Source organism: Nelumbo nucifera, chromosome 5 (assembly GCF_055504915.1).
Source record: "Nelumbo nucifera cultivar China Antique chromosome 5, China Antique-T2T, whole genome shotgun sequence".
Lineage (NCBI taxonomy): Eukaryota > Viridiplantae > Streptophyta > Magnoliopsida > Proteales > Nelumbonaceae > Nelumbo > Nelumbo nucifera.
In genome coordinates, this window is record NC_142653.1 from 49,946,357 (window position 1) to 49,973,978 (window position 27,622).

Here is a 27,622-nt window from a genome sequence, read left to right on the forward strand (position 1 = left end):
ATTTTGAAAAAGAAAATAAAAAAATGGATCAAAAGGTTATCGATATTGCCGATATGCCCATACTGGCATATCAGATATATCAATATTTTGAACCTTGTTTACCGCTACATATTAAAGTGTGGATCTATAGTGGCAGATATATTTGTTGCTAATTTATTTACACTTCTTTTTAGCGACCGCCACTATATAGGAAAAAATACATATCTATTGCAGTGGATATAAGTATTTGTGACAATTAGGCAATCTTTTAGTGGCGGATATGTATGCTGCAAAACAAATTTATATGCCGCTTTTGATGACATATTGTCATGGGGGTAATCGTTGGGGCCCCGTGCGGCACTCGAAATGGGCGAATAAGCCTACGAAACAAAGCAAACACACACAAAAGGCAACAAGATGGCACACGAATTAGCAAAAGGCTGTATGTATTGCATTAATCAGTGGTAAGCACAAACACACAGTACAGTGTCGAGGGGATCTCGTGCTTAACCTTTACACGCTTATGAGCTCACTTGACTACCTACCTCCCCTCAAAGAGTACGTTAAGCTTTTGGGGGAGTGACAATAAGAAACATCAAAAAGGTGAAAAAGCATATTATAGTATTACAATAATGCCATTGGCAATCCCCCATACAAAAGTACAAGCATAGCCCACCCATGACACACACTTGGACGCTGGAGTGGCGGCTGGAGGCACGGTGGTTGGCACTTGATGGCGCGGCGAAGAGAACACTTGTTACAGTCTCCCCCACTCAATTCAGTCTTCGTCCTCGAAGACTAGCTTCTGCTTGAGGCTTGAACTTGTTGTTGGTGAAGGAAGGTTCTTCGACTGCTCCACGAACCGGGTTTCTTCCAAGGCCCAGATAGTTGGTTTGGTAGATTGCTAGTGGATGTTCTTGATGGTGGGAAAACCTATGGCTTGTCCCTAAGTTAAGTCCCTGCTTGGCTGCTTCAAGGTAGGATTTTGACTTGTTCCTGATGGTGGTAGGAAAGTTGGTGGCCAAGGATGGGTCAAAATGGTATTTTGGATTGTTAGGGTGTTGGTTCCCATTGATTTTTCCCCAAGAGTAACTCACAAGGCTACTACGTGATTCAGTCTGAGGGATGGTGCGAAAGTGGTTCCTAGGCGGCTTGGGTGGCACTCGCTTTCCCCTGTGGTTGTGGTAGTAGGTGCGGGCGAACTTGGATACGGCCTTGGGTCTTCTGCTTTGCTTGACGGTTGTCGACGCGCACGAACTCTGTTGCTGGAGAGGTGTAGACGGCTGGATGGCCTGCTACTTCCTGCTGCTGTTGTAGTTGTTGGCTTGAGGGGCGGCTTCTTCAGCTAGTGGAGTGGGGAACTTCTCTGCTTCCTTCATGTTGACGTTGAACAAGGCTTCTTTGTGAAAACGTTGTAGTGCAGAAACTTGCTTCCCATGAACCTTAGTAGAAGTCGTAACTGGTACCATGCAAGGGGAGCGCTCGTCCAAGATGCACAGAGAGTTGATGTGAGGTAGGAGTGCTGCTTCTGCTTGTCTCATGAAGTCCATTCCCAAGACAACTCGGAAGTCATCCAGGGGTACCACTAAAAGATTAATCTTACTTGTCCACGGCCCAATTTGGAGGTCAACCCCACGAGCCATGCCTTCAATCGCCTTTGCCCCGGAGTTCATGGCCTTGATCCACCCTGTCTCTTTCACAATGTTCAGATTGAGTCGCTTGGCCTCGGCAACTGAAATGAAGTTGTGGGAGGCCCTTGTATCAACAAGGGCTTGAGTCAGCTTCCCGCCGAGGAGGATGTCTACATACTTCAGCCCCCTTTGGGCTTTCTTTGGCCTTCCATGATTGGCCTCTTTCTTCACCATGGCGTTGAAGAGTTGAAGGGCGCCCACTCTTGGCGCCTGTACAGACTTTTCCTCATCACTTTGCTCATCATCACTAAGCTTGGCGACAAGGGCATTGATCTTCTTCTTGGTTGGGCAGTTGCGAACCAAGTGATTTCCCCCACAAAGGAAGCAAGAAATTGGGGACCCAGCGGTTCTGGGCTTGTAATGGTGATGAGGGCCTTGCTCTCCTTGTGGCTTCTTCCCATAGTCTTGTCTTGCTGGCTTGTTGAAGCTGGAGTTGTCGTACGGAGGGCGTGAGCGACTTGCTCCCCCACTCAAATTAGGGGAACGTGGGCTTTCTGGCTTAGGGGCTTCTTCATCTGACAAGCTGGTCTCAATGAGTTGCTCCGCCACTGCCATTGCCGTGGCGAGGTCCTGTACGTTGCGGTGTTGGAGTTCTAGTTCGGCCCATGGCTTCAGTCCGTCCATGAAGTTGAACAGTAGATCCTTGTCGGACATGTCCGTGATCTCCAAGGTAAGGGCTGAAAACTCTTTAACATAATCATGGAGTGAGTCCCCATGCTTGAGTGCTTTCAACTTCTTCCGTGCCAGGTACTCCACGTTCTCTGGGTAGAATTGCCGCTTTAGTTTTCGCTTGAAATCAGCCCATGTATCAATGGTGCACGTACCCCGTTCAATGTCTTGGCATCGCCTGCGCCACCATAGCATAGCAATGTCAGTCAAATACATAATCACTGTACGAATTTGCGTTAGGTCATCATCAATGCCAACGGCATGGAAATATTGTTCCATTTGCCACAAGAAGTTGTCAAGTTCTCTAGCATCTCGGGAGTCGGCATAAGGTATGGGCTCCCGAATCTTCACACGAGCAGGGGCCGGTGTTGTGGAGGGGCTTGGAGTGCTGGCCACTAATCTCTTGAGGAGCATCATGTCTCCTCTTAGATCATCCAATTGAGTCTGAAGGTTGGAGGGAGAGGCCATGGCTACTTTCATGGTCACCCATTCAGCTCTCATCTCATCCACCTGGTCTTGGATGTCAGATCGAGATGAGCTCCCTTCTTGTCGGGATTTTGTTCCAAGGACTTCCTTAAGGGTTCTATTCAGGACGTCTTGGACCTCGTTCATAATGCCATTTAAACGGGCTTCTAGCTCCACCATGGAGCTCTCAATTGTTTCCACATTCAAGTGGATTTCTTCTACTTGGTCACGCATCTCCCCAACAGTCACTTCACAGCGAAGGATGCGTGTGTCGAACGCAGCAAGCGTGTCAACTGACTTGTCATGCTTGCTTGTCTTGGATGTGCGACCCCTTGGGGCCTTCTCTGCAGCGGCTTCATCGCCTAGAGACTCGTCAGTCTCCCTCGCATGGGCAAGGCCATGCCTAATCTCGTCGGTGAGTTCCTTGTTGTGCTTCATTGCGCCACCACTAGTGTTGCTATGCAAGGGTCACAAGCGTTGAGGAGCAACCTGCTCTGATACCAACTGTCACAGGGGTAATCGTTGGGGCCCGTGCGGCACTCGAAATGGGTGAGTAAGTCTACGAAACAAAGCAAACACACACAAAAGGCAACAAGATGGCACACAAATTAGCAAAAGGCTGTTTGTATTGCATTAATCAGTAGTAAGCACAAGCACACAGTATAGTGTCGAGGGGATCTCGTGCTTAACCTTTACACGCTTATGAGCTCACTCGACTACGTACCTCCCCTCAAAGAGTACGTTGAGCTTTTGGGGGAGTGACAATAAGAAACATCAAAAAAGTGAAAAAACATACTATAGTATTACAATAATGCCATTGGCAATCCCCCATACAAAAGTACAAGCATAGCCCACCCATGACACACACTTGGACGCTGGAGTGGCGGCTGGAGGCACGGTGGTTGGCACTTGATGGCGCGGCGAAAAGAACACTTGTTACAATATAACAACGGTTTTATATCCGCCACTATAACCTATAGCTATGTGACATACAACGGCAAAAAGCAATCTGTTGGGGATCCACTGTTATAAAACAAGTTTTGTTGTAGTGCTTGCACTATACATATTTGTATCCATACTCTTACCAAATTGAACCTTAGAGAAAAAATAAAACAAAATTAAATGATCCCAATTTAGGTATTTAATTGTGAAATTGGAATCTCTCGAATGGCTTAAGATATTATTAGCAATCTTTTTTTCTTTCTTCTTGTGGTTGCATGGGGCAAGAGAGTGGCCCATTTCCAAAATCCAATCAGTGGACTCATCTGATCTGTATCCAATCCAATTGTTTCAGATTTGATGTTAACCCATTTGGTTAAAATTCAAATCCAATTAAAATTTATTACAACCATATAGGTAATAAAATATTGTCTATTGATAGATATTCTATATAATTATAAGAAAATTATAATTGATAAATTTCAATTTTTTATATTTATATAATTTCATTATATATATAATGTAAATACAAAATTTTAATTTTTAAAATTTAAAAGTTTTTAAAGACAATCCGACCTTATCATAGTGCTGCTCATAGGAGAAGAGGAGCTTCACCGTGGAACGGTGTCAAATCATCAACGAGGAAGTCCAGAAGTTGTTCGACGTGCATCATCCAAGAAGTAAAGTACCCAAACTGGTTAGCCAATGTCATCATGGCGAAGAAAGCGAATGGGAAGTGGAGGATCTGCATTGACTTCACGGACCTAAACCAAGCCTGTCCCAAGGACAGCTTCCCCCTACTGAGGATAGACCAGTTCGTCGACGCAACGGTGGGGCACAAACTCCTAAGCTTTATGGATGCATTCTTAGGATACAATCAGATTCAAATGCATCCTGATGACCAGGAGAAGACCGCTTTCATCACCGATTGTGGACTATACTACTATAAGGCAATGCCCTTTAGCCTTAAGAATGCTGGCGTTATTTATCAGTGGCTGGTAAATGAGGTATTCAAGGACCAGCTTGGCCACAATTTTGAAGCGTACGTCGATGACATGCTCATGAAGAGCAAGAAGGCCGACCACAACCTGGCTGACCTCAAGGAATTCTTCGGCACACTTAGAAATTATCAAATAAAGTTGAATCCGACCAAGTGTGCTTTCGGGATCGGTTCCGGTAAATTTCTATGGTTCATGGTCACTCAATGAGGAATCGAAGCCGATCTAGAAAAATCCAAGCCATCCCCGATATGCAATCACCTCGAACATACAAGTAAGTGCAACACCTTACTGGGCGGGTGGCCGCCCTTAGCGCAGTACTTACAGGATGTCCTTTCCATGCAGCAAGGCTCGTCTTGAATGGATCCCATAGCACAGTACTTACAAGATGCCCAGTATTGCCTCATCCAGGAAAAACTCTATCGCCAGTCTTACACTCTCCCCTTCCTGAAATGCCTCTCCCCTTCTGAGGCCGATTACGTTCTCAAGGAGATAAACGAAGGAATCTGCAGAAATCATCCCAACACCCGAACCCTGGCTCACGAAGCACTCTGCCAAGGATACTACTAGCCAACCATGAAGTAGGATGTCGTCCAACTTGTCAAAAAATGTGACCGATGTCAAAGGCACTCCAACCTTCATCATCAGCCAGCGATCCCCCTGAATTCGATCACCAGCCCATGGCCCTTCGCACAGTGGGGAATGGACATCCTCGGCCCCTTTCCTGCCACGATCGGGCAAAAACGGTTCCTTTTGGTCATCGTAGATTACTTCACTAAGTGGGTGGACGTCGAACCTTGGCATGTATCACCGCACATAATGCCTAAAACTTCTTCTGGCAAGGTGTTGTTTACCGCTTCGGTATCCCACGGGTTCTCATCACCGACAATGGCACGTTGTTCACTAACTGGAAGTTCAAAGCGCTCTGCACCGACCTTAAGATTGACCATCGGACTACAGCTATCCACCGACCCCAAAGCATTGGGCAGACCGAAGTGATTAACCGACCCCTACTGTATGGCCTAAAGACTATGCTTAACCAAACTAAGGGAAGGTGGGTCAAGGAATTGCCGAGCATTCTTTGGGCATACAGAACCACACCATGAACAACCATGGGAGAGACACCCTTCAACCAAACCTATGGGGCTAAGGCCATGATACCTGTAGAAATGGACTCACCAACTCTTTGAGCTAAGTTCTATGATGAAGAGCAGAACAATGAAGACCTCTGCGTAGAACTCGATTTGGTAGAAGAAGCACGGGACCAAATTAATTGCTCTCTTTGTTGTTAATGTGTTAATGTGTTAGGGTTTTTCATTTTTTTTTAATTGCTCTCTTTGCTGAATTAATTTGTTTTATTATTTTATTGTTGAATTGCATATTAGAGATAACTATTCATGCATTGTAATTAATTGCATTTATTTTATTTATTGTGTTTTTTCATTAATCCATTTAAGAGCAATCCAATTTAAATAAGATAAGGTGGGGATTTCATCACCCTTGGCCCAAAAACCACCACCATTTCACGTGCAGTTCACCCTAAACCTTAATTTAAAAATTGGATAATAAAATCATTTTAGAAGCCCCACACATTTGGTTCAAAAGTGTGCTGAATTTTAGGGAAGCTTGTAATTACTACCGGTGATTAGTGTTTAAGGAAAGAGGCTAACCGGCTAAGCCTAAACGGGTTTTGTGGTTACTTAATTAAGTTCTTGCGAGAACAAGAGGAGTCTTCCACATCCCCACCTCTTACCTGGCTAACCAAAGGAAGTGGTGTAATTCTAAGTAAACCAAAGGGGATTCACATTGGTTGAACCACTAGTTTAAGAAACCTTAGTTTAGCCCCTAGGTCGTGTGTTTTACTTGTTTGTGCTTAATAAAAAAAATTAAAACAAAATAAAATAAATTTAATGGCCAGAATTTGTGGAATGAGAAATTATTTCCAACCTAAGCCACGAATAGATTGAAACCATGTGTCTCAACAATTGGATAAAATTAATGGGATGGCCTAAAGACTTGATCAAGTCCTTACATTTCGTCAACAAATTGGCCCATACCCAACCTTGTCATCCTACCCAATATGTTCCATATGTGCAAGCCCGGCCCACACCAACATCAATGATATTGACTCTGCAAGTATCTTGGTCACTGCTATCTTGAATTTCTTTAGTCTGAAGGTAGAAGAACGACTTACTAAATTCAAAAGGAGAATCACCAGACTTCGATGGGATGTTTTTTCCTTCTAAGGCATCAAGACCTGTTTGGAGCATCACCAGACATTGAACTGAAATATCAGCTAACAAGGGGTTTCTGTGGCAATGCTGTGAATGGCTGATTAATGCCTTATCTGCATTGGGCATTTCTTGTACGTCGGTTCCTCCATCAACAATGCTTGGTAAATTTACTTGAGGATAATGAGATGGTTCTAAACTCAAGTATGTTATAAAACCCACGAAACTTTCTGCTCTTTTCAAACCTGAGGAGAAGCTATTCAAGACAGTCCTTGACGCTGAGGTGCAGTAGAAATAATTAACACTGTTACGATGTTGCAAATCACCACCATTAGCACCACCAAGGGGAATAGGAGTTCTGCCTTTTTCATTCCCTCTAGCTGCTATTGTTTCTGCATTTAACACTTTACATGCGACTTCCGCACTATTATGAAAGTAAGCTGTTGAAAAATAATTGATCAAGTTCATTGTATCCACACCCGGTTCCTTTAAGGTGGAGATGGATACCACATTGATTGCATCAGAAGATATGAAATCTGCATCATTAAGCCTTAGATCCTCAGCTGAACTTCTATTAGGATACACATTATGTGAAGGCACAGGTTTGGAAGAAGCACTAAAACTGTTGTGGTTCATAACCCCATTGAAGTAGGAATAATCAACAGTGTTAGGATATTGCAAATCACCACTATTAGCACCACCAAGGAGCACCTGGAACCCTGCATTTAGAAGGAATATGAACAATTGGGAGGTGGAGGACCCCTTTTCATTGCTTTCCAGGATTTATGAATATCATATCTCCCCAAAAGGCATCAGATAGAAGAGTGTGGATTGGTGACAAGTCTAGTATCTTCCCCTCAAGTTCGTGCACCTGGAACCCTGCATTTAGAAGGAATATGAACGATTGGGAGGCGGAGGACCCCTTTTCATTGCTTTCCAGGATTTATGAATATCATATCTCCCAAAAGGCATCAGATAGAAGAGTGTGGATTGGTGATAAGTCAGGTATCTTCCCCTCAAGTTCGTGCAACAGGATGATTTCATCCCATCTAAACAAGGTTGTCCAGTAGGCTTGGTTTTGGAATGCACAGACTCCACGCAAAGTGGCTTTCTTTCTGTGGACTGCAGCCAAGGACAAGATGCTGACCATGGATCATTTGTTGAGCAGAGGCATGCTATTGTAAACTCCTGTAGATTATGCAGCACAAATCCAGAATCTGTCAATCACATATTCATTCATTGCACTTTCACTTATTCAATCTGCGCCCACTTCCTTCGGCTCTTCAATATCAGTTAGGCAACACCCCCCGATCTTCCAACACTCTTAGCATCCTGGCTGGTAGCAGGGTTTTCAGTTAGAGGGAAGACCCTGTTGAAGATCCTTCCACTCACCCTTTGCTGAGCGGTGTGGAAGGAAAGAAACAGTCAAGTGTTTGAAGATAAGGCTGCTCCTACTGAAGCACTGATTTGTAAGATAGAATGGACACTGGTCCGGTGAGTGTGGGTTTTTGAAGTTGTTTGCAAATATACCTATACCAGATTTTTTTTAATGGATCAAGTTTTATCATTTTTAATACAGTATAGCAGCATATAGCTGGGGGGTTTTGGTATACTTGTAAAGATCCTTTCGTACATGCTTTGGTCGGCGGTTTGCCTTCCCTTTTTTGAATCAATCTATTTTAACTTGCCTTTTAAAGAAAATAAAAATGTTTTCAATACTTGCTCATGTGTGTGTCAGTTATGACAAATTTTTGTGTATGTGCAAGCAGGCGAGATCACAAAATCCACAGCCAATGACACTTAATCATAGATGAAGAACGTGGTCTGGTGTGTTACATAAATTCATGGAAACATATTATGAATTAATCACTCTCATTTATTCTTCAATGTTGCTTACTTGTTAGCAAAACCTGTATGATTGGGACAAGGCTTAGTTGAGTTGATTTAAGACGTTGCTTATTTCATATTTGGCCATGGTAGTATCTTTTTATTAAGAACATATATGACTTTGCAAAAAAACATACAAAATATGATCTACAGTAGAAATTACAAGTTCTCCCCAATTCTGGATGAATTTCTTTACAGCTATCTAAGAGAAAATATATTTTGACAATATCATGCATATATTACATTAAAAAATCTATTTGACAACTCACAGCGATGTGGAAATATGGGATATCTCATGTGCAAATGTGTGTGCATGCAAGGGTGAATGTGCATGTGGGTGTTAAGGGATGAATTGTGTTTCCAACTTTGTGTATGATAAGATCTGGGAAAAAAGATACTTTCAAAGTATATGCAGACACAGGAATATAATGAAGGAGAATAAATTGTTAATGAGGGACAGAGTAGTAGAAGCGAGATGAGTACATAGAGGAGCAAATAAGCTTTCCGATTCATTGGCAAAACAAGGGGTAGACAGGAATGGACTCTTTTGGGTAGTTGGGAGATGTAAATTTAATAACATGAAAACTTAGTCAATTTCTTTTCTTTTCTTTTCTTCCTTTTCTTCTTTTTCTTCTAGTTGTGGGGAATCTCTCCACACTTTGGGATGCTTGGCATCTTGTACATAATTGTTTTACTCATTAACAAAATCTTTCTGTCATCTATCAATTATATATACATAAAGACATGGACCTCACCTTCAAAAATGAGTCGACTTTGGAATAATGTGTATACCTCCTTCTTCCCTTACCATAAGCAATTGGTTCATATATATATGCCGTTGAATATCTTAGCTCAATACACTTTGTCAAGAGCAATTTCCAGACCACCTTAGAAACTTGAAACCTAACGTCAAAAATAAGAAAATGTGATTTGACCAATGACCAACAAGAAATTTCAAGATTTAGAACAATTCTGACCTATGACATATATATGATCTTTCACATATCATTCACAAATTCAGCCCATACAAGGCCTTCTTTGACATTGGACAAGCCTCAACCTGAAAAGCTAGTGATTTAGACTCTTATGACGTGGCAATGTATTTCAACTTAGATTCATGTTTGGCACATAATAATATGGTGAATAGCTCCATGTTTTTGCTCATTTATGATAATATCATACAACATGCAGTTGCTACTAGCCTGTCTCTAAAAGGAGTAATCCAACAATTATGGATTTTATATTTCTATATCAGATACATAGACATCCTCACCACCTATGTTACCTGGATATGACAAGGGTAGAGTGGAAAAAAAACCATTGAATTTACACTAAAAATGAAAACATCCAATACAATATATCACCCTTGTCTAGGTATGCTAGGTATCTAGGCTAGTCCATAGGACCATCACAACCCACCCCAAGCATTTAAACCATCTAAAACATGGGTTCTGACTGTCATGCAAAATCACAGGTCTCATGTCACATTTGGGCATCTATGTAGAAACCAGCTAAAAGATGGTCCTCATGATCCCACTTGACATTCACCATGTTGAAATGCCTGCTTTGAAGACATAAGGTATTTATAGAGAAAAGGATTATCAAACAGGAAAGTCTTCATTTTCTCCTTTTTCAGATCAGGATATGGTGCCGTAGGTGCTTTGGAGAAGCAAATTTATAAGTTCCTACTAATTACACACATTGGAATCTGACACAGTCTTGAGAACACTTCTACACATGGTCTTCTTTTCTTTTGCATATTTGACTTAAAAGAACATCTAACATGAATAACTAGAATAAATTGGGTAACATAAAAATCCAGCTTTGGCCATATCTGCAAAACCATGATTTTTTTTATTTTAACTTGGCAAGTCGGACTTCTGGAAAGTGCCAGGTAATTTCTGTCTCCATGTCCATACAACACTTAAAAGACATTGGAATGTGGCTTGGGGACCCATCATTGGTAGATTTCATGATGGTACTAAAGGGTTCTCTGGAGAAGCATCCTCCTTGAAAATGAAGTGGGATCAAGGATTTCAAAGTGGGTTGTCAAGGTAATTTCTGGATTCCCAATTAAATTCTTTTACAAGATTGCAAAAATTGATTCCATGTCCATAAAGGAGTCTTCAACCTCAATTGAAATTTTACCTGCAACATAGGAAGCAAACATGGACAATATCTTCACTTACTGCAACTATCACTGAGTTCTCTACAAGCTACGTTTATTTATATATGATGTCCATCCAAAGTGTAATTACAAACACTAATATTTTGGAGAGAAACATTCAGAATAGTTTTAAGTGGGTGAAACTAGCAAAATAAGGTAAAATTCATGACCGCCATGCAAAAACGGATCATTTTCCTGCTTGCTTTCAACAGAACCTTTAGAAGATAAATAAATTATGTCTTCATAGACTTTAAATGCAGAGTATTGTCAGATCAAACTTCCCTACGTTTTCAATCCCGTTCCTCAGTTTTTTGGAATTATTCTTACACAAGCCCTTCACTATGGTAAAGCAAAAATACAAAATATATACAGATAAACTGAGTATAAGGACCAAGCAATTTTCATACTAGTTACTATGTCTTTGTAGATGCATTTCTAAATTATAAAGTTAGTTTCTTGAAAATGCTGACCACACAATACGAAAGGAGATAATATCATGTTTAGTGTGATGACAACCATTTAAATGTATATTTCAAGACATCCGCTTTTTCCCCTGCTACAGCAGCAGGGATGATTGATTTCTACAAAGCCTAGATGGAATGGATAGTAAGTATAAGCTTTTCTCAGATATAATTCATGTTAACCTGCCTGAATGCTGTAAGCCTATAAAGTTGTAACAATGAGCCCAAGCCCAATAAGTTGTAAAATTAAGCAAAGAAAAAAAAATGTACGTGCTTAAGTCAATTCTAGCAAGTCAAACAATATAAATTTGTCAAACTGTGGATCCCATGCACTGAGTATGAAATCTTTCAATTGAATCTATTAAAGATTTGTTTGCATCTTAAAGATTTTATACCAATTGGGATCTTTATGATTTAGTTAAACTTTGAATGTCTTTTAGCAAGCAATTTCGTGTTTAAGTATATAATTACACTTATTAGGAAAATAGATATCTTATAGATCCAAAAAATATGATGCCCATTTATTAATATTCCTGTAAACACCCTCTTGACATGATGAAGACAACAGAAATTGTTTCTGGCATTTTTTTTATATTTAGTTTTTTCCAGCTCCCTTTTCTGGTTAAATTTAAACAATATTCAAAGTTAAACAAACAGATGGGTTGATGATGTCTTTCCAGCTAGATATAGTATCATTCATCACCATCTAAGCCTTACCCCAACTATATGGGATCAGCTGCATGAATCCCATTTCACCATTCTTCTGTAGTGTCATATCCATTGTTAAATTATGAACTTTTAAATCATTTCTTACAACTTCAGGCCATGTCCTTTATGGTGTGCCCCTAGCCCTTCTAGCCCCTTCAACTTGCAACAGGTTGCTTCTTCGGACAGGTGCTGTAGATCATTCCTAACCCTTTTATTTATTCACTATTTTATTCTTCAAGACCAACTTGGATAGAGCAGCCCATTGTTACAAATCAAGCCTTAAAACCTCATTTTAAACCTAGCCAATAGCCCTGTGTTTTTCTCTTATATATTGGTAAGAAACTTCACTAAGATTTCCAGAGAAGATTTTCAGCAATTTCTCTATTCCTCCAGCATCACCTTCTCAAACCTTTCAGGTAGAGTTTGCACTTTGGAATTTAAGGTCCCCTTATAAAAGGGCAAGTTTCATAGGGAATGTGTGGATATTGACTATTCATCACTCCATAAGAGAAATGAATTCCAGATAACATACTAAGCATAGTAGACATGAAGTGAGTGGACCATCTCCTTGTATTAGACTTTGCTAGATTAATGTGTAATTGCATCATGAATCACCCAATGTTCATGATTGGTAATTACAGAGTAAGACCCTCACAAACAAGAATCATATTTTATGAAGAATGGTCCAGCTATTTCTTGGTGACACGAAAAAATAAATGGAAGACATTTAACAATTGAAAACTTCATGTGAAGTGGCGGCATACATAGTGAGAAAACATAACTTTTTGGGATTTATTTCCTTGAAAAATTAAGTTATCTTTTCTTTGTTTCTGGCCGAATTGGGATTCATTCCTCACAGTCCTGAGTGAGAATGTAAAGCAGACGATAACAACTACCGCTCAATCTGTCTTCTGTATCTTAAGGTTTTGGGCTTTTGCTTCTAAATGATTTCTTAACTCCACTTGTCAAAAGGAAATTAATCTATGTTTATGCTTGTACAGATATAAATTTTACATGCTAAAGAAAGTAAAATTTAGCTTAATTGCATTTCTTTTCCACTCTCCAAATTCGCATAGAATGTAGCTATTCTCTATTATTAAAGTATGCATCACTGATGAAGCAAGTGCAAGATGTACTTTTAAGGGCCATTTTCAAATGGTTTGGGAATGAATGAAGGACGAAGAATAAAAACTAGTCATACCAATATTGTTGATATAAACATTGCTCTCACAGCTAAGAAATTCTTGTGAATAAATACGAAAAAATCTAGAAAACTTTATTCTATGACCCTTCTCTCTCTGCAAAAAGAAGAGAACACTAATACTCATTGTTAAAATCATCTCAAAGTCATCCCAATAGAAAATGAACTATCCTACGAGTCCATGAGTCCAAGCATAAGTTCTACTACATATTTATGTCCATCACCCATGTGACAGGACCAAGACAAAGAAGAGGGAAAACGTTGAGGACATACAATATTTCCCCATCAGCAAGTAAATCAGCAATTGTTGTCCCTTCATCCATTCTTGTATGTAAGACTTCTCCAAGCCATATTCTTGTTTGGGTCTGTACAGTAAACAAAAATGTAGTTCATTATATTATACATAATAATATTTTATAATCATCAGGTGGTATAAGCTCATCTTCATGCTACTAGCTAAATTATGTTTTATGGCAGAATGAATTAATTGGATAAAGCCACAATATGCTGGATAAACATTCCAAAACAGCAATATAGGATATCAAAGCAGTTGTCATGGAACTAAATTAGAATCCCCCTACTGCAACCCCAACCCCCCACCCCACCCCCACCCAAAGTAAAATGGAAAAAGAAAAACATGCCTCCAGAAAGTCTCCTCTTCAGATTTTACCCAGTCCAAAGCCTAGCATTTCATCACTAAATCATATTCATAATTTACAGCAAAATATTTAAGTTCTGATTTACATTCTTTTCTAGAAACTTCACCAGACAAGTAGGGGAAGAAGGGCTGTGGAAAAGTTTTGAATCAATTCCAGGGGGGAGCAGGTTCATTTGCTTCAGTTCGCTGATTACACCCTCTGCTTCATTGATGCTAAAGTGGAGCAATTGGAAGTTCTTCTAGGGGTGCTGAGTTGGTTTGGAGTGGCATAGGGGTTGAAAGTAAATTGGTCAAAGAGCAGCTTAATTCCAGTCAGAAGGATAGAGAATTTAGAAGGTTTGAAGTGGTGTAGGGGCTGAAAGTAAATTGGTCAAAGAGCAGCTTAATTCTAGTCAGAAGGATAGAGAATTTAGAAGCTCTTTTTTTTTATCAGTAAATATGTATTTTATTAAAATTCAGATTGTAAGCAGTTTATACAACTTGATGATGGGATTGTTGATCCCCTTTAATCACTCTATTCACCCCTCATTACAGTGTAGCCCAAAATAATTGCTGTCTCAATGCCCCATGTTAATCCATCAGCTAGCCCATTTGCACTTCTTCGGACCCATTTAAATTCAGCTTCAACCTCCTTTGCAATCTTCTCTACTTCCCTAATCATATTTAAACGTCCATGGGGTGGTGCTGCTATTTGCTGCCCATGAAATTACTACTTTTGAGTCCCCTTCCACTTCAACATGTCTACATCCTAGTCGTTTGACTAGCTTTAGCCCTTGTAGTAATGCCAATAGTTCAGCCTTCAGCAAGTTTCCGTTGCCAATCGGTCCTGAGAACATACCCAATATCCTCCTATCAGAGTTTCTTAATATTCCTATTCCTAAGATGACTGGATTTCCATATGAGCACCCATCAAAATTCAGCTTTACTTTATTGCCTTCAGGTGCTTTCCACTCCAGCCTTACTTTATCTCTTACTCTCGAAGATTGTGCTACTTCGGACCAATGGGCTACTTCCACCTTGGTACTATCAATCACTTCCTCTATCGTTCTACTTTTCTTCAAGAAGATTCTATTGTTCCTCTCTTCCCATTTTACCCGGCAAATTGCTGCCTTTGTTGCTTTCCACATTGCCATCCCTCTTTTCTTTCTCTGTCTCAAGAAATCATGGTTGAAGAGTCCTGCCACATCTTGAGGGGGAACCCACCTGCAGCCAAAGAGAGTACAAAAGAATTCCCAAATTCGATGTACAAAAGAACAGGATATCATTAAATGAGAAAGGGTCTCACTACTTTCCTTACACAATCAACACACATGAGGAGAAAGGCAAATATACGGCCTTCTTTTCTGCAACATATCACAAGTTTCTACCTTACCAAGGAATACTTCCCAACAGAAAGCTTGGATCTTCGGGGGAATAGGCTTGCACCAAATTTCTTTCACAGGGAAAATCCCACCTAAAGGGTTGGGGGAAGCAAGTACTTTGAGAAATAGAGTCTTCCAACGAAGGGTCCTAGTGGATTTGACCTAAGAGGTCCAGTAAACGGATTAAGGATTCACACTCATTCTCCCTTAGTCCCCTTTTAAAGCCCAAATTCCAGTTCACACTAGTTGGACATGGTGATCCCAACATGGATATTGCTTACCCCTTAAGGTTAGATAGCACAAAGAGATCAGGGAATTGGTCTTTTAGTGGGGTTTCCCCTACCCATAGTTCTTCCCAAAACAGAATTCTATTACCTTATCCCACATCGAACCGGATGGGATTGAGGAAAATAGAGTAGATTTCATGAATTGCTTTCCGAGGAGAAGCTGAAGACTTGTGAGGGGAAACTTTTGCATCCCAGCCATTCCCAGCCACCCCATGAATGCTCTCAATCACTTTGTGCCACAATCTGTCGCCCTCAAAGGGAAACCTCCAAAGGCACTTACCTAGCAGAGTTGTGTTCCTTAAAAGGATGTTCCCAATTCCCAAACCCCCTTGTTCCTTGGGTTTACTAACCTGCTCCCACTTGATCAAGTGATCCTTCCCTTCCTCTGCTGGGTCCCATAGGAAATCCCTCATATACTTCTCTAAGCACCTTGCTACCTTAGAAGGGATTCTAAAAGTTGAAAGGAAATAGGTGGGGAGGTTTTCCAGAGTGGCTCTAATCAAGGTTATTCTTCCACCCAAAGAAATTTAATTCCTCTTCTAAAGGGCTAACTTCCTATCAAACCTTTCTAACACTAGTTTCCAAAAACCAGCTGACCTAGGATTTCCTCCAAAGGGTAAACCTAGGTAACTAATAGGCCAGCTTCTAATCTCACACCCCAAAATTTCCGCAAATCTTATTAGTTCTCCTTCCTCCAAATTGACCCCTACAATTCCACTTTTGGTTCAACTTATCCTCAGCCTTGTTACTCCCACATAATTATTCAGCAACACCCTCAAATTTTCCACCAACTCCTCATTGTTTCCTTCACAACAAAATATGGTGTCATCTGCAAATTGGAGATGGGTGCCTTGAGCATCAGCTTTTGCCACCATTCTACTTAACACTTTTGCCACTAGAGTAAACAAGAATGGGTATGGGGGGTCACCTTGCCTAATTCCTCTCCTGGCCAGGAAGAAATCCTTTGATGTACCACTGATTAGGATTGAGTAGTGAGCTGAACTTAAACATCCTTTGATCCAAGCCCCCCATCTATCTCCGAATCTGAGTCTTTCTAAAACTTTTAGAAGGACTTCCCAATTAACCAAGTCATAGGCTTTTTCTAGATCTACCTTACAAACCAGCCCCTTTTCTCTACCCTTCCTTCTTTCCCCTACACATTCATTCTAAAGTTTTTTGGAGTTTTGGCCTCCCTCTTCTTTGGAATCAAAGTGATAAATGTGACATTTGCTCTTGGTGATACCTCCGCTTTGGAGAAAAATTCATTAAGACTTCCAGTATGTCTGATTTCACCATATCCCAACACTCTTAATAGAAGGCCATGGAGAAGCCATCCGGCCCAGGGGCTTTAGATTTTGTTAGAATATTAGAGTTATGTTCGGCTGATAAGAGTTCTTATTAGCCCATTCTTATGTTTAACTTATCTTGTAACTGGGCTTGTGTTAATGGGCCTAATCCTGTTTAATGTTTAAGTCATCTGGGTGTCCCATCACTAATCAGGGGCATCCCAGTAATTTCTTGTACCTTGTACTATATTCATCTATAAATAAAGAACTGGTCGACTGGCTAGTACAGTTCGACATTCTCTTCTTTTCTGTCATTCTCTTTTCTTCCTTGCTACTTCGAGTATAGCACTTCAGATTACATGGTATCAGAGCATTAGCTCCTTCCTGGTTTCAGCAGGCGCACTCTCTTCTCTTGCTGTCTTTTCATCTTCTCTTTTCCTTTTCTGGGTTGCTGCAGTGAAGACCTAGGAGTGTAAGAGAGTAAAGCAAGTTCGAACCTAGGGTTTCTCTTGGTTGTAGGACTCAAGAGAAGTAAGACCCAGAAGTAGATGTCCTACTAGATTATCTCCAGCAAATAGTAGCTATTGGGCTACTAAGAGAGGTCTGTATAGGACAGACCTAGTTGAGGACTGTTTTCAGCAGTCCTAGCACTAGCCGAAAGAGGGAGAGCTTCCTCTACAGTTGCAGCTTGGTGCTCCAGCAAGACTTGCGCAGAACAAGTGGTAAAGACTTAGCCTTCTCTACAGTTGCAGCTTAGTGCCCCAGCAAGACTTGGGCAGAACTGTGGTAACTTCAGTTACAGATTCTCTTCAGGTCGGTTATCAGTCCTACTTTGTGAACTTCAGTTACTGCACTGCACAGTTACTTCAAGTTGCACAACAAGCCCTAACTGAAGTAACTTCAGTTACTAGCACTGTGAACTGGTTCAGTTACAGCCCTGTACTTGCTACTTCGGCCAGTCCTAAACAGCACTGCACAGTACCCGAACTGTGAACACTTCTACCAGCACGGTGAACACTGTGACCACTTCGGCCAGTCCTAAACAGAATCACCTACAGCACTGTGAACAACTCTTGGACTAAAGTCAAGATGTCCTCACTATCCGGTGAAGTTTCCTCTAGAGATAACAGACTTGTTACAAGGTCCTCAAACCTGGAAAACCCTAATCTGCACAGCTTGCAGATTACAAGTGTGCTGCTAGATGAGTATAACTTCAGAGAGTGGTCTGTCTCAGCAATGCTGTTCATTACCTCTCGTGACCTCACAGGCTATTTAGATGGAGACAAGAAACAACCAGAAATTGGCAGTCCTGAATACACCGTGTGGCGTAAGGAAAATGCCACAGTCATGTCTTGGTTGCTGGCCTCTATGACTCCTAGGGTGGCCAGAACTGTTCATCACTTCCCCACAGCTGCTAAAATTTGGGAGAAAGTATCTAAGACATATGGCCAGAAAAAGAACAATGCTAGAATTTACAGGCTGAACCAAGTCATTGCAGCCCTAAGGCAAGGAGACATGTCCGTGGCAACCTACTTTGCAACACTGGAAGGCCTTTGGGAAGAGCTTGACCACCATTTGATTTTGGATTGGGAAAATGCTAATGATAAGGGGAGGCATGATAAGCAGATTGAGGAGGGCAGAGCCTTCAAGTTTCTGGCGGGTCTTGACCCTGTATATGAAGGTATAAGGTCACAGATTCTAGGGAGAGATGAATTACCTGAGCTTCACCATGTCTACTACCTGGTGAGGAATGAAGAAGTAAGGAGAAAGGAGATGCAAGTTGACTCCCAGACACAGTCAACAGAACAACCTGGAGAACATTCAGCCTTAGTCTCCACTAAGGGGAATAGATTTTCAGACAAGAAGTCCCTCAAGTGTACACATTGTGGTGGTGAGAAACACACAAAGGAGAAATGTTGGGTCCTGTACCCTCATCTGAAGCCAGCTGCTCTGAGAAAGGACAAAAGGCAACAGAAGGGCCACACAGCAAGTGGGAATCTTGCCACCAACAACAGTAGTGACAACTCACAGAGTATTCAGACAGTGTCATCTTCCACCGCAAGGCAGGCTGCCGACTCCTCTGGACCAAGTACTTTGGGCTTCACAGCTAGTGAGGTAGAGGTTCTCAGTCGGGCATTAGCCCGTCTGAAGAACAATTCTTTAGCTTCCACCTCTCTTGCCAAATCAGGTACAGCCTCTGCATTTAGTGCATCTAGTTCCATTAATTCTACATCTTGGGTGATTGATTCCGGAGCCACTGACCATATGACACATATGTCCTCCTTATTCTCCACATATCATTTGTTGTCTGGCCAGGATAAGATGAGAGTAGCTGATGGGTCCCTCTCCACCATCTCTGGAAAGGGGGTGGTTGACCTAAGCAAGGATCTCTCTCTTAAATCAGTCCTACATGTTCCTAGTCTTACCTCAAATCTGTTGTCTGTTTCAAAGCTTACAAAAAACTTGAACTGCAGTATAACTTTCTTTCCTTCTCATTGTGTCTTCCAGGACAGATTGACGAGGAGAACGATTGGGAGTGGTCATGAGTATGGGGGCCTCTACTACTTTGATGAAGATGTCAGCTCAGCCATGCAAGCTTCTACTACTAGTCTGGAGAGTGTGGAGTCAATAGCTAGGCTGCACTTGTGGCATGCTAGGCTAGGTCATTTGTCCTTTTCTTCCTTAGCAATGTTGTTTCCCGAATTATGTAAGGGTATTTCGAGTCAGAGTTTAATTTGTGATGTGTGCCAAATGTCAAAACAATGTAGATCAATGTATCCAATTTCTAGTAATGAAATTCAAGCCCCTTTTGACTTGGTTCATTCTGATGTTTGGGGTCCTTCACCCATTGTTTCCATTGATGGCTTCCGTTACTTCATCAGTTTTATTGACCATTATTCTCGGTGCACTTGGATTTATCTGTTGAAAGGACGTGAAGAAGTTCCCCGGATAACTATGATGTTTTGCAAGATGGTTGAAACACAATTTGATAAAAAGATCAAGCAATTCCGTTCAGACAATGCAGCTGAATACTTTGAAAGATCCCTGAACTCATTCATGGAAGATGCAGGCATGTTACATCAATCATCGTGTGCTTACACCCCTCAGCAAAATGGGGTCGCTGAGCGCAAGAACAGACATCTATTGGAGACAGCTAGAGCCCTTCTTTTCCAGCACAATGTGCCCAAGCAATATTGGTCTCAAGCTGTTCTCACTGCATCATACCTGATAAATCGGATGCCATCTAAGGTACTAGGTATGAAGACCCCTTTCTCTATTTTGTGTCCCGCTCTTCCAGAATTTCCTCTTCCCCCGCGGGTTTTTGGTTGTACATGCTTCATACATGTGAAAGATCCAAAGAAGACCAAGCTGGATCCTAAGGCTACAAAGGGAATATTTTTGGGGTACTCTCCTAAGAAGGGGTATAAGTGTTATGATCCTGTCTCCAAGAAAAAATATGTCACCAGGGATGTAGTCTTTTTTGCGTTTCAACCCTATTTCGGGTCTTCTTAGAATCCTCTTCAGGGGGAGAGTAGTGGGTTGGAAGAGGATTCTCATTCTCCCTTCTTTTTTGTTCCCATTTCAGCACCTTCCACTACTACTAGCTATAACATTCCGAGTCAACCTAGTGAGACTTCCACTGTGCCAGTTGCTTCTCCAGATTCGGCTGATACTTCTGAAGGTTCCAGTAAACAAGAGAAAGAGATACTTACATACAGTAGAAGGAAGAAGGCCCCTCAACCTCATGATTGCAACCAGTTGAACTCAGATCAATCTGTCTCTGCAATCCAAGGTAATTCTGATTCACTCAATTCAGATTTGGATCTTCCTATTGCTCTCCGTAAGCCTGTTCGTTCTTGTACCACTCGGCATCCCATAGCCGATTATGTTTTTTACTCACACTTATCCCCTGCCTATCATTCCTTTGTGTCTGCTCTTTCCTCTGTATGTGTCCCTTCCAGGTATTCAGAGGCAGCATCTGATCCAAGGTGGAAAGAAGCCATGAATGAGGAGATGAAAGCCCTAATGAAAGCAAGGACATGGGAATTGGTGGACCTGCCAGAAGGGAAAGGCACTGTTGGGTGCAAGTGGGTATTCACAGTAAAGCACAGGGAAGATGGGTCAGTTGAGAAGTACAAGGCCAGACTCGTGGCAAAGGGGTTTACACAAAAGGAAGGAATTGACTACAAGGAAACCTTTGCCCCAGTAGCAAAGCTCAACACAATCAGGGTTCTACTGTCACTAGTAGCAAAATTCTCTTGGGAACTTCATCAGCTGGATGTGAAGAATGCCTTCCTAAATGGTGATCTTCATGAAGAGGTATTCATGGAAACCCCACCTGGATATGATGTTGGAAAGAAGGTATGTAAACTAAGGAAAGCATTATATGGTTTGAAGCAATCTCCCCGGGCATGGTTTGAGAGACTTTGTTTGGCCATGAAGAAAGTAGGGTACACTCAGAGCAGTGCAGATCATACATTGTTTACAAGGAGACAGGATGACAAACTTACAGCACTCATTGTGTATGTGGATGATATGGTGATTATTGGAAATGATGTGAGAGAGATGAAGAGGCTGAAGGAGTTCTTAGCTTCAGAATTTGAGATCAAAGACCTGGGAAATCTGAGATACTTTCTTGGAATTGAAGTTGCTAGATCAAGAGAAGGAATCTACATATGTCAAAGAAAGTATGTGCTAGATCTCCTAGAGGAAACAGGCATGATGGGGTGCAGGCCAGCAGATACTCCAATAGAACCAAGCCATGGATTACAAGAATCAATGGGTGAGGAATACTGTGATAAGGAAAGGTACCAAAAGTTGGTAGGAAAACTGATATACTTATCCCTTACTCGGCCAGACATTGCCTATGCAGTGCATGTTGTCAGTCAATTCATGCACTCACCAAAGACCCCTCATATGAGAGCAGTGGAAAGAATCCTCAGATACTTGAAGACTTGCCCAGGGAAAGGAATTTTATTCAGAAAAAATAGCAGACTTGAAATTGAAGCCTACACTGATGCTGATTGGGCTGGGTCTGTTGGAGACAGAAAATCAACCTCAGGTTACTGTACATTCTTGGGAGGAAACCTAGTCACATGGCGTAGTAAGAAGCAGAATGTTGTGGCTAGATCAAGTGCAGAAGCAGAATACCGAGCTATGGCACACGGGGTTGCTGAACTCTTATGGCTTAGGACTCTCCTTAATGAGCTTGGTATCAAGACAGAGGGTCCTCTCAAGCTGTATTGTGATAATAAAGCTACTATCAACATTGCCAACAATCCTGTGCAGCATGACAAGACAAAACATATTGAAATTGATCGACACTTTGTCAGAGAGAGAATTATTTCAGGAGAACTCTGTGTGCCTTATACTCCATCAGAGATGCAGATTGCAAATGTATTAACTAAAGGGCTGGCATCAACGAAGTTCAGGGACATACTTGGCAAGCTAAACATGATTGATATCTATGCTTAGCTTGAGGGGGAGTGTTAGAATATTAGAGTTATGTTCGGCTGATAAGAGTTCTTATTAGCCCATTCTTATGTTTAACTTATCTTGTAACTGGGCTTGTGTTAATGGGCCTAATCCTGTTTAATGTTTAAGTCATCTGGGTGTCCCATCACTAATCAGGGGCATCCCAGTAATTTCTTGTACCTTGTACTATATTCATCTATAAATAAAGAACTGGTCGACTGGCTAGTACAGTTCGACATTCTCTTCTTTTCTGTCATTCTCTTTTCTTCCTTGCTACTTCGAGTATAGCACTTCAGATTACAGATTTGTCCATTGAAAAAATAGCTTCCTTGATTTCTTACAGAGAAAATCTCCTTTCTAGGGAATGAGATTGTTCTTCTGACAGAACATCCCCTTCCATCTCTGGCAATTCTGGCAACACTCCGTGTGGGCTTGAGAAAATTTCTTTAAAATGATTTGCAAAAATCCTTGTAATCCCCTGACTTTCTCTTACCACTTGTCCCTCTTCCTCCATGCTCAGGATTAACTTCTTCTTTCTCCTTCCAATTGCAAGAGAGTGAAAAAACTTTGTGTTTCTGTCCCCCTCTACAAGCCACTAACACCTTGACTTCTGTCTCCAACAAATCTCCTCCTTTCGTACTATCCCTTCTAGTTTTTGCTTTTGGTTCCATCTTTCCCCTCTTTCTGATTCTGAAATGACTCTGAGAGCCTCTTTCCTATCTAGCTCCTCAATCTTTTTCACCAAGTTATCTTTTATTTCCTCTACCCTTCCGAAATGGGCTTTATTCCATTCTTTTATTTTTTCTTTTAGCCTCTTCAGTTTTCTGGAGAAACCTACCATTTTTAACCTCCCCAAAAGTCTGAGTGCCTCCCACCACTCCTTTAGCCTAATCTTAAAAGTAGGGTCTTCAAACCACATGTTCTCAAATTTGAAAGGATAAGGACCTCCCCCTAGGATTTCTTTCTCGATACAAATAGGGCAATGGTCAGAGGTAACTCTAAGTAAGCCTCTTGCTGCCAAGGATCCCCACATTTCTTCCCACTCAGGAGATATGAGGAATCTGTCTAGTTTGGAGCAGGTTAGGGGGGATTGAAAGTTTGAACAAGTATAATCCACCTGAAGCAAGGGCGGTCTCTTAATTCCAAGGATCTTTTTAGCCTATTGAATTTCCTCGTGCTAATAGTAAATCCCTGGTTCGGGTTGTTTGATTCCCCTGAATATCTGATGACATTAAAACCACCCCCCACAAACCACGGCCTATCCCGCAATCCCCTAATGGCACATAATTCCTCCCAGTCAGCCGATTAAGTATCTAGGGCTTCCTTTGGGAGCCAAGTGCACCTCCTCTCTAGTGTGGGACCTTGTGGTGGATGTTTGGAAAGAAAATTGGCCTCTTGGAAATCTAAATACATGTCCTTGGGAGGTAGAATCACTCTCATAAAGAGTTCCCTTTCAAATTTACCCTCTTACTTTCTTTCCCTTTCCCAATTCCAACTAAAGTGGCTCAAAGAATTGAAAAGCTACAGAGGGACTTCTTATGGAGAGCCTGGGAAGAGAAGAAAATCTACTTGGTCAATTGGGATCAAGTGTGTGTGCCAAAAGAAAAAGGAGGACTTGGGATTAGAAAGCTGAAAATCTTCAACAAGGCCCTATTGGGGAAATGGATTTGGAGATTCAGGAAAGAAAGGGAAAGTTGGTGAAGGAATTTAATAGCAGAAAAATATGGCACTGACAGAGGTGATTGGACAACTTTTTCAAATCTCTCCTCCTTGGGGTGTTCCCTATGGAAGAAAATTATGGAGGTGGCTCCACTTCTAAATAGCGCTCTGTCCCTTAAACTGAGATCTGGTCACCTGGAAAGATTCTTGGTGTAATAACAGGCATTTAGATGAATCCTTCCCCCAGTTATTCCAGCTTGCAGAAAATCAGGATGCAATGCTTGCTGACTGTTATAAAGTGGGAGATAACAGTGTCACCTGGATTCCCTGTTTCAGAAGACAATTCCAAGACTGGAAAATAGAACAAGTGGCTGAGCTATTTCAGTTGCTACCCAATCAGTCGTTGAACCAGATGGAAGAAGACTCTTGGAATTGGAACTGGACTACAGATGGGCTTTTTTCAGTTAACTCCTTTGCTAGGAATCTAGTAAATGGAGATAGAGCCAATATTCCTGCTGAGAAAATCTGGAATCCAGTTCCTCCCTCTGTCAATGCCTTGGTTTGGGCTGTGGTGCTAAATAGAAGTCCCTCTAAAAAGAACCTAACCAGGCGAGGAATCCAGATACAAGATTTGATGTGTGTGTTTTGTGGCCAAGAAGAAGAGGACAACAACCACTTTATTTACTCATTGCCCTGTTTCCGTAGAAATTTGGGACCATTAACTCTCCTCTGTGGGTTTATCCTGGGTCATGCCTAACTCTGTGAAGGATCTGCTTTGGTGTTGGGAGCTCCAGGGTCTGTTAAAGTTGGCTAAATGCCTAACTCATTGCCCTGTTTCCTGCAGCAGTAATTTACACCATTTGGTTGGAAAGAAATAGAAGAATCTTCCAAAACTGTTCCAGGGATGTAAATTGTCTAATTTCTACCTCTTTTGACAAGCTAGTTTCTTGGACAGCAGTTGCTAAAGGTCTTCAGGTCAGGCTGTCAGGGTGCTTGGAGCCCAGCTGGGGTCTAGAAGTCTGTTTGACTTGTAATCTATTGTAGGGTCTTTAGGCCCAGTCTGTAGCCCCTTCAGAAGGGTCCTTTGTAATCTTGTGTTCTATTTAATAAAATTACCTTACCTTTTTCATAAAAAAAGTCCAAACACAAACTAATGAGATGCAGCAACTGTCCAAATGGCAAAACAAGGTTGGCACAAAAGACTCCTAGGTCATATGCCATGGAATTACAACAATCACCTAGGAAAACTGAAAACCCAATTGGCACAGTGGAAATAAGATTCTTCTCAGATAACATCATCAGCAATGAGCCTGCAAATATTCATAGAAAGATAGAAAAAAAAAAAGGAACTCTTGGAATACCAGAATAGATTTTCAAATGTTCATTTCCAAAACTGACTTATAAAGGTCCCTCAGGAGCAAGGCTGTGCTAAATTAAAAGCAATCTTTAGAGTACCCACAAAATGGGGAAAAAATGCAGTCTTCAAAGTAGATATATAATAGCTCATAATACTTTTTTTTTTGTCTCTTCTACCGTCCTAGAACTTGAATTCCCAAGTATCATTAATCAGACTTATAGAAAGGATCATTGAACAGATCAAATTTGTTGAGGTTATGTTGGTTCCACCAACCCACTGAATGACCCACCAATTGATATAGCATGTGGTGAAAACCATTTCTCTATTACTGCTATATAAAAACCATCAGTATAATGGTGGTAAAAAGATGGTGGGGCAGTCAGACAATTTCACTGCCTAATTTTCAACATTTAATCCACACCATCCATTAATAGGTAGTAGATTGGCTGCTTATCCTACGGATTATAACAATTTTCAAAATACCCATTGTACCCCACGTGATACTATAAATAGGGATCCCTATACCTGTTTGTACTCACTTCATTCTGTTCGTACATAATGTATTGGGTTGTACAGTTTAAGTGTGTCTGTAAGGGTGGGTGCTGGGTAAAGTTCCAGTGAGGTCATCCTCCTGTCCAAGGTACTACTGCCCATGGACATGAGCAATTTGGACAAACCACTTTAAATCTGGTGTTCTCTTTCTTCCTCTCTTTCTTTGGCTTTCCCTTATTTGTGTTTTCTTTCCTTTTGTGCATATGGAAATTATCCTGCACGCTGCACCACTCCCAACAAGAATGATATGGATGCTAATTTCGGAACAGAGTTTCATCAATTTTATCTCTACAGAAATGTCCCAAAGGTTTATCTCTTGATTGTGAAAATATAGGATTCCTTAAAAGTAATCTAAATTTCTTTCCATTTTTAGAACTTCCCATTTCGGACCACAATCACCACATATGGTTGGAATAAAGCTTTGTCAAGTTGAGTTGAATTGAGTATTATGTTATACAGTGCAGGCTCCTAGAAGAACTTGGACCAAGTACCAGCTAATTGAATTCTTAGGACTGTGTCACCACATTGACTGCAGAGCTGCGATGAATCAATTACCTTCAAGAAACATCCATTTCCCTCAATCCGTAAACCTTCAATAGAGTTGGGTATTTTACTTCGATAATTTTAGTACCTTTCTCATCTATCCAAAGCATCCTCGTCGTCAATGAACACATTTTCCCAACCCAGACCAATCAATACCTTTAATACCGATCAAAAAAGATCCATTTATTTCTTTCCTTGCAGAACAGAAACAAATACTAAATTAAAAACAATGATTCTGAACTCTGGCACCATAGACCTCGAAAGCCCGAAAAGAATCACATAGAACATCCACTGTAAGTCTATATGGTATCAGTTCTGTATCATATCAAAGAGAGAGAGAGAGAGAGAGAATACCTGCAAGAACACATCGTCCAGTTCCCGAAAACTCAACTCAGCAGAAGACAGAGAAGAATCGCTGCAGACCCTGAAAACATCGGGCGAGTGGGCTGTCGCCATTGCTCGTTCCAAGCCCACAAGCCGTCCCTGAACTTCCGATTTCCCGCCAACAGGACAGAAGAACCATAAAAATTAAAAAGGAAATAAATAAATTGAAACCAAGCAGCCAGAGTTTCTATATCTTTCCTCGTGTGTCTTGATATTTCTTAAACTACTTTGATTCTTTAAAACCTTTTTATTTTTCTCTTTAGACGCAGAAGACGTGGCGTAGATTCTGAAACTCTTTCTCCGGGCCTCATTCTACCTTTAAGAGTTTGGAAAACCAGAAAGGGGGACTTAGGGACCTACCAGGCTAACAGTCAATTAGTTCCGACAGCCTCTATCCTGCTCTCTCGAGCATATCTCATTTGTCAGTTAGTCCACTAAAATGGCATAATTGGTTCTGGCCTTCTGGGTCGTCCATGCTTTGGGTCCCACAGTTAGGTGCTCTGTCTGAAGTTAGGTGCTCATATCGTAGCCTCGTGGCTGCAGAATTCTTAGCGGGTTCCTCTACCTGTCCTTGTGTCAAAGGGGACTCGGTTTGGTGGGAATTGGGTTTTCAGAAGATTAAAGCGAGGTCCTAAATCACAGTTCATGCAAGTTTTGGTGTATG

The 27,622-nt window shown here is 41.3% G+C and overlaps 1 protein-coding gene across 3 annotated transcripts; it reads right to left on the reverse strand.

The window, feature by feature from the left end:
- Nucleotides 1-433: 433 nt before the first annotated feature.
- On the reverse strand, nt 434-27,552 carry LOC148791599 (uncharacterized). 3 transcript variants are annotated; one of them, XM_088888742.1, is made up of 4 exons: nt 26,929-27,552; nt 13,670-13,761; nt 9,615-9,762; nt 434-8,160 (listed from the first exon to the last, which is right to left on the reverse strand). In XM_088888742.1, exon 4 carries the CDS (start codon nt 3,240-3,242, stop codon nt 1,275-1,277), a length of 1,968 nt encoding a protein of 655 aa, XP_088744868.1. In that variant the 5' UTR covers nt 3,243-8,160; nt 9,615-9,762; nt 13,670-13,761; nt 26,929-27,552; the 3' UTR covers nt 434-1,274. The 3 variants fall into 3 exon arrangements, with proteins under 3 accessions (XP_088744868.1, XP_088744867.1, XP_088744866.1); XM_088888741.1 differs by having other exon boundaries at nt 434-8,370; nt 9,615-11,007; nt 26,929-27,551; XM_088888740.1 differs by having other exon boundaries at nt 9,615-11,007; nt 26,929-27,550.
- Between the last annotated feature and the right edge of the window lie 70 nt (nt 27,553-27,622).

Coding starts and splice junctions, on each gene's coding strand:
- LOC148791599 (XM_088888742.1), bottom strand. CDS start 3,242: ATGAAGCACAACAAGGAACTCACCGACGAGATTAGGCATGGCCTTGCC.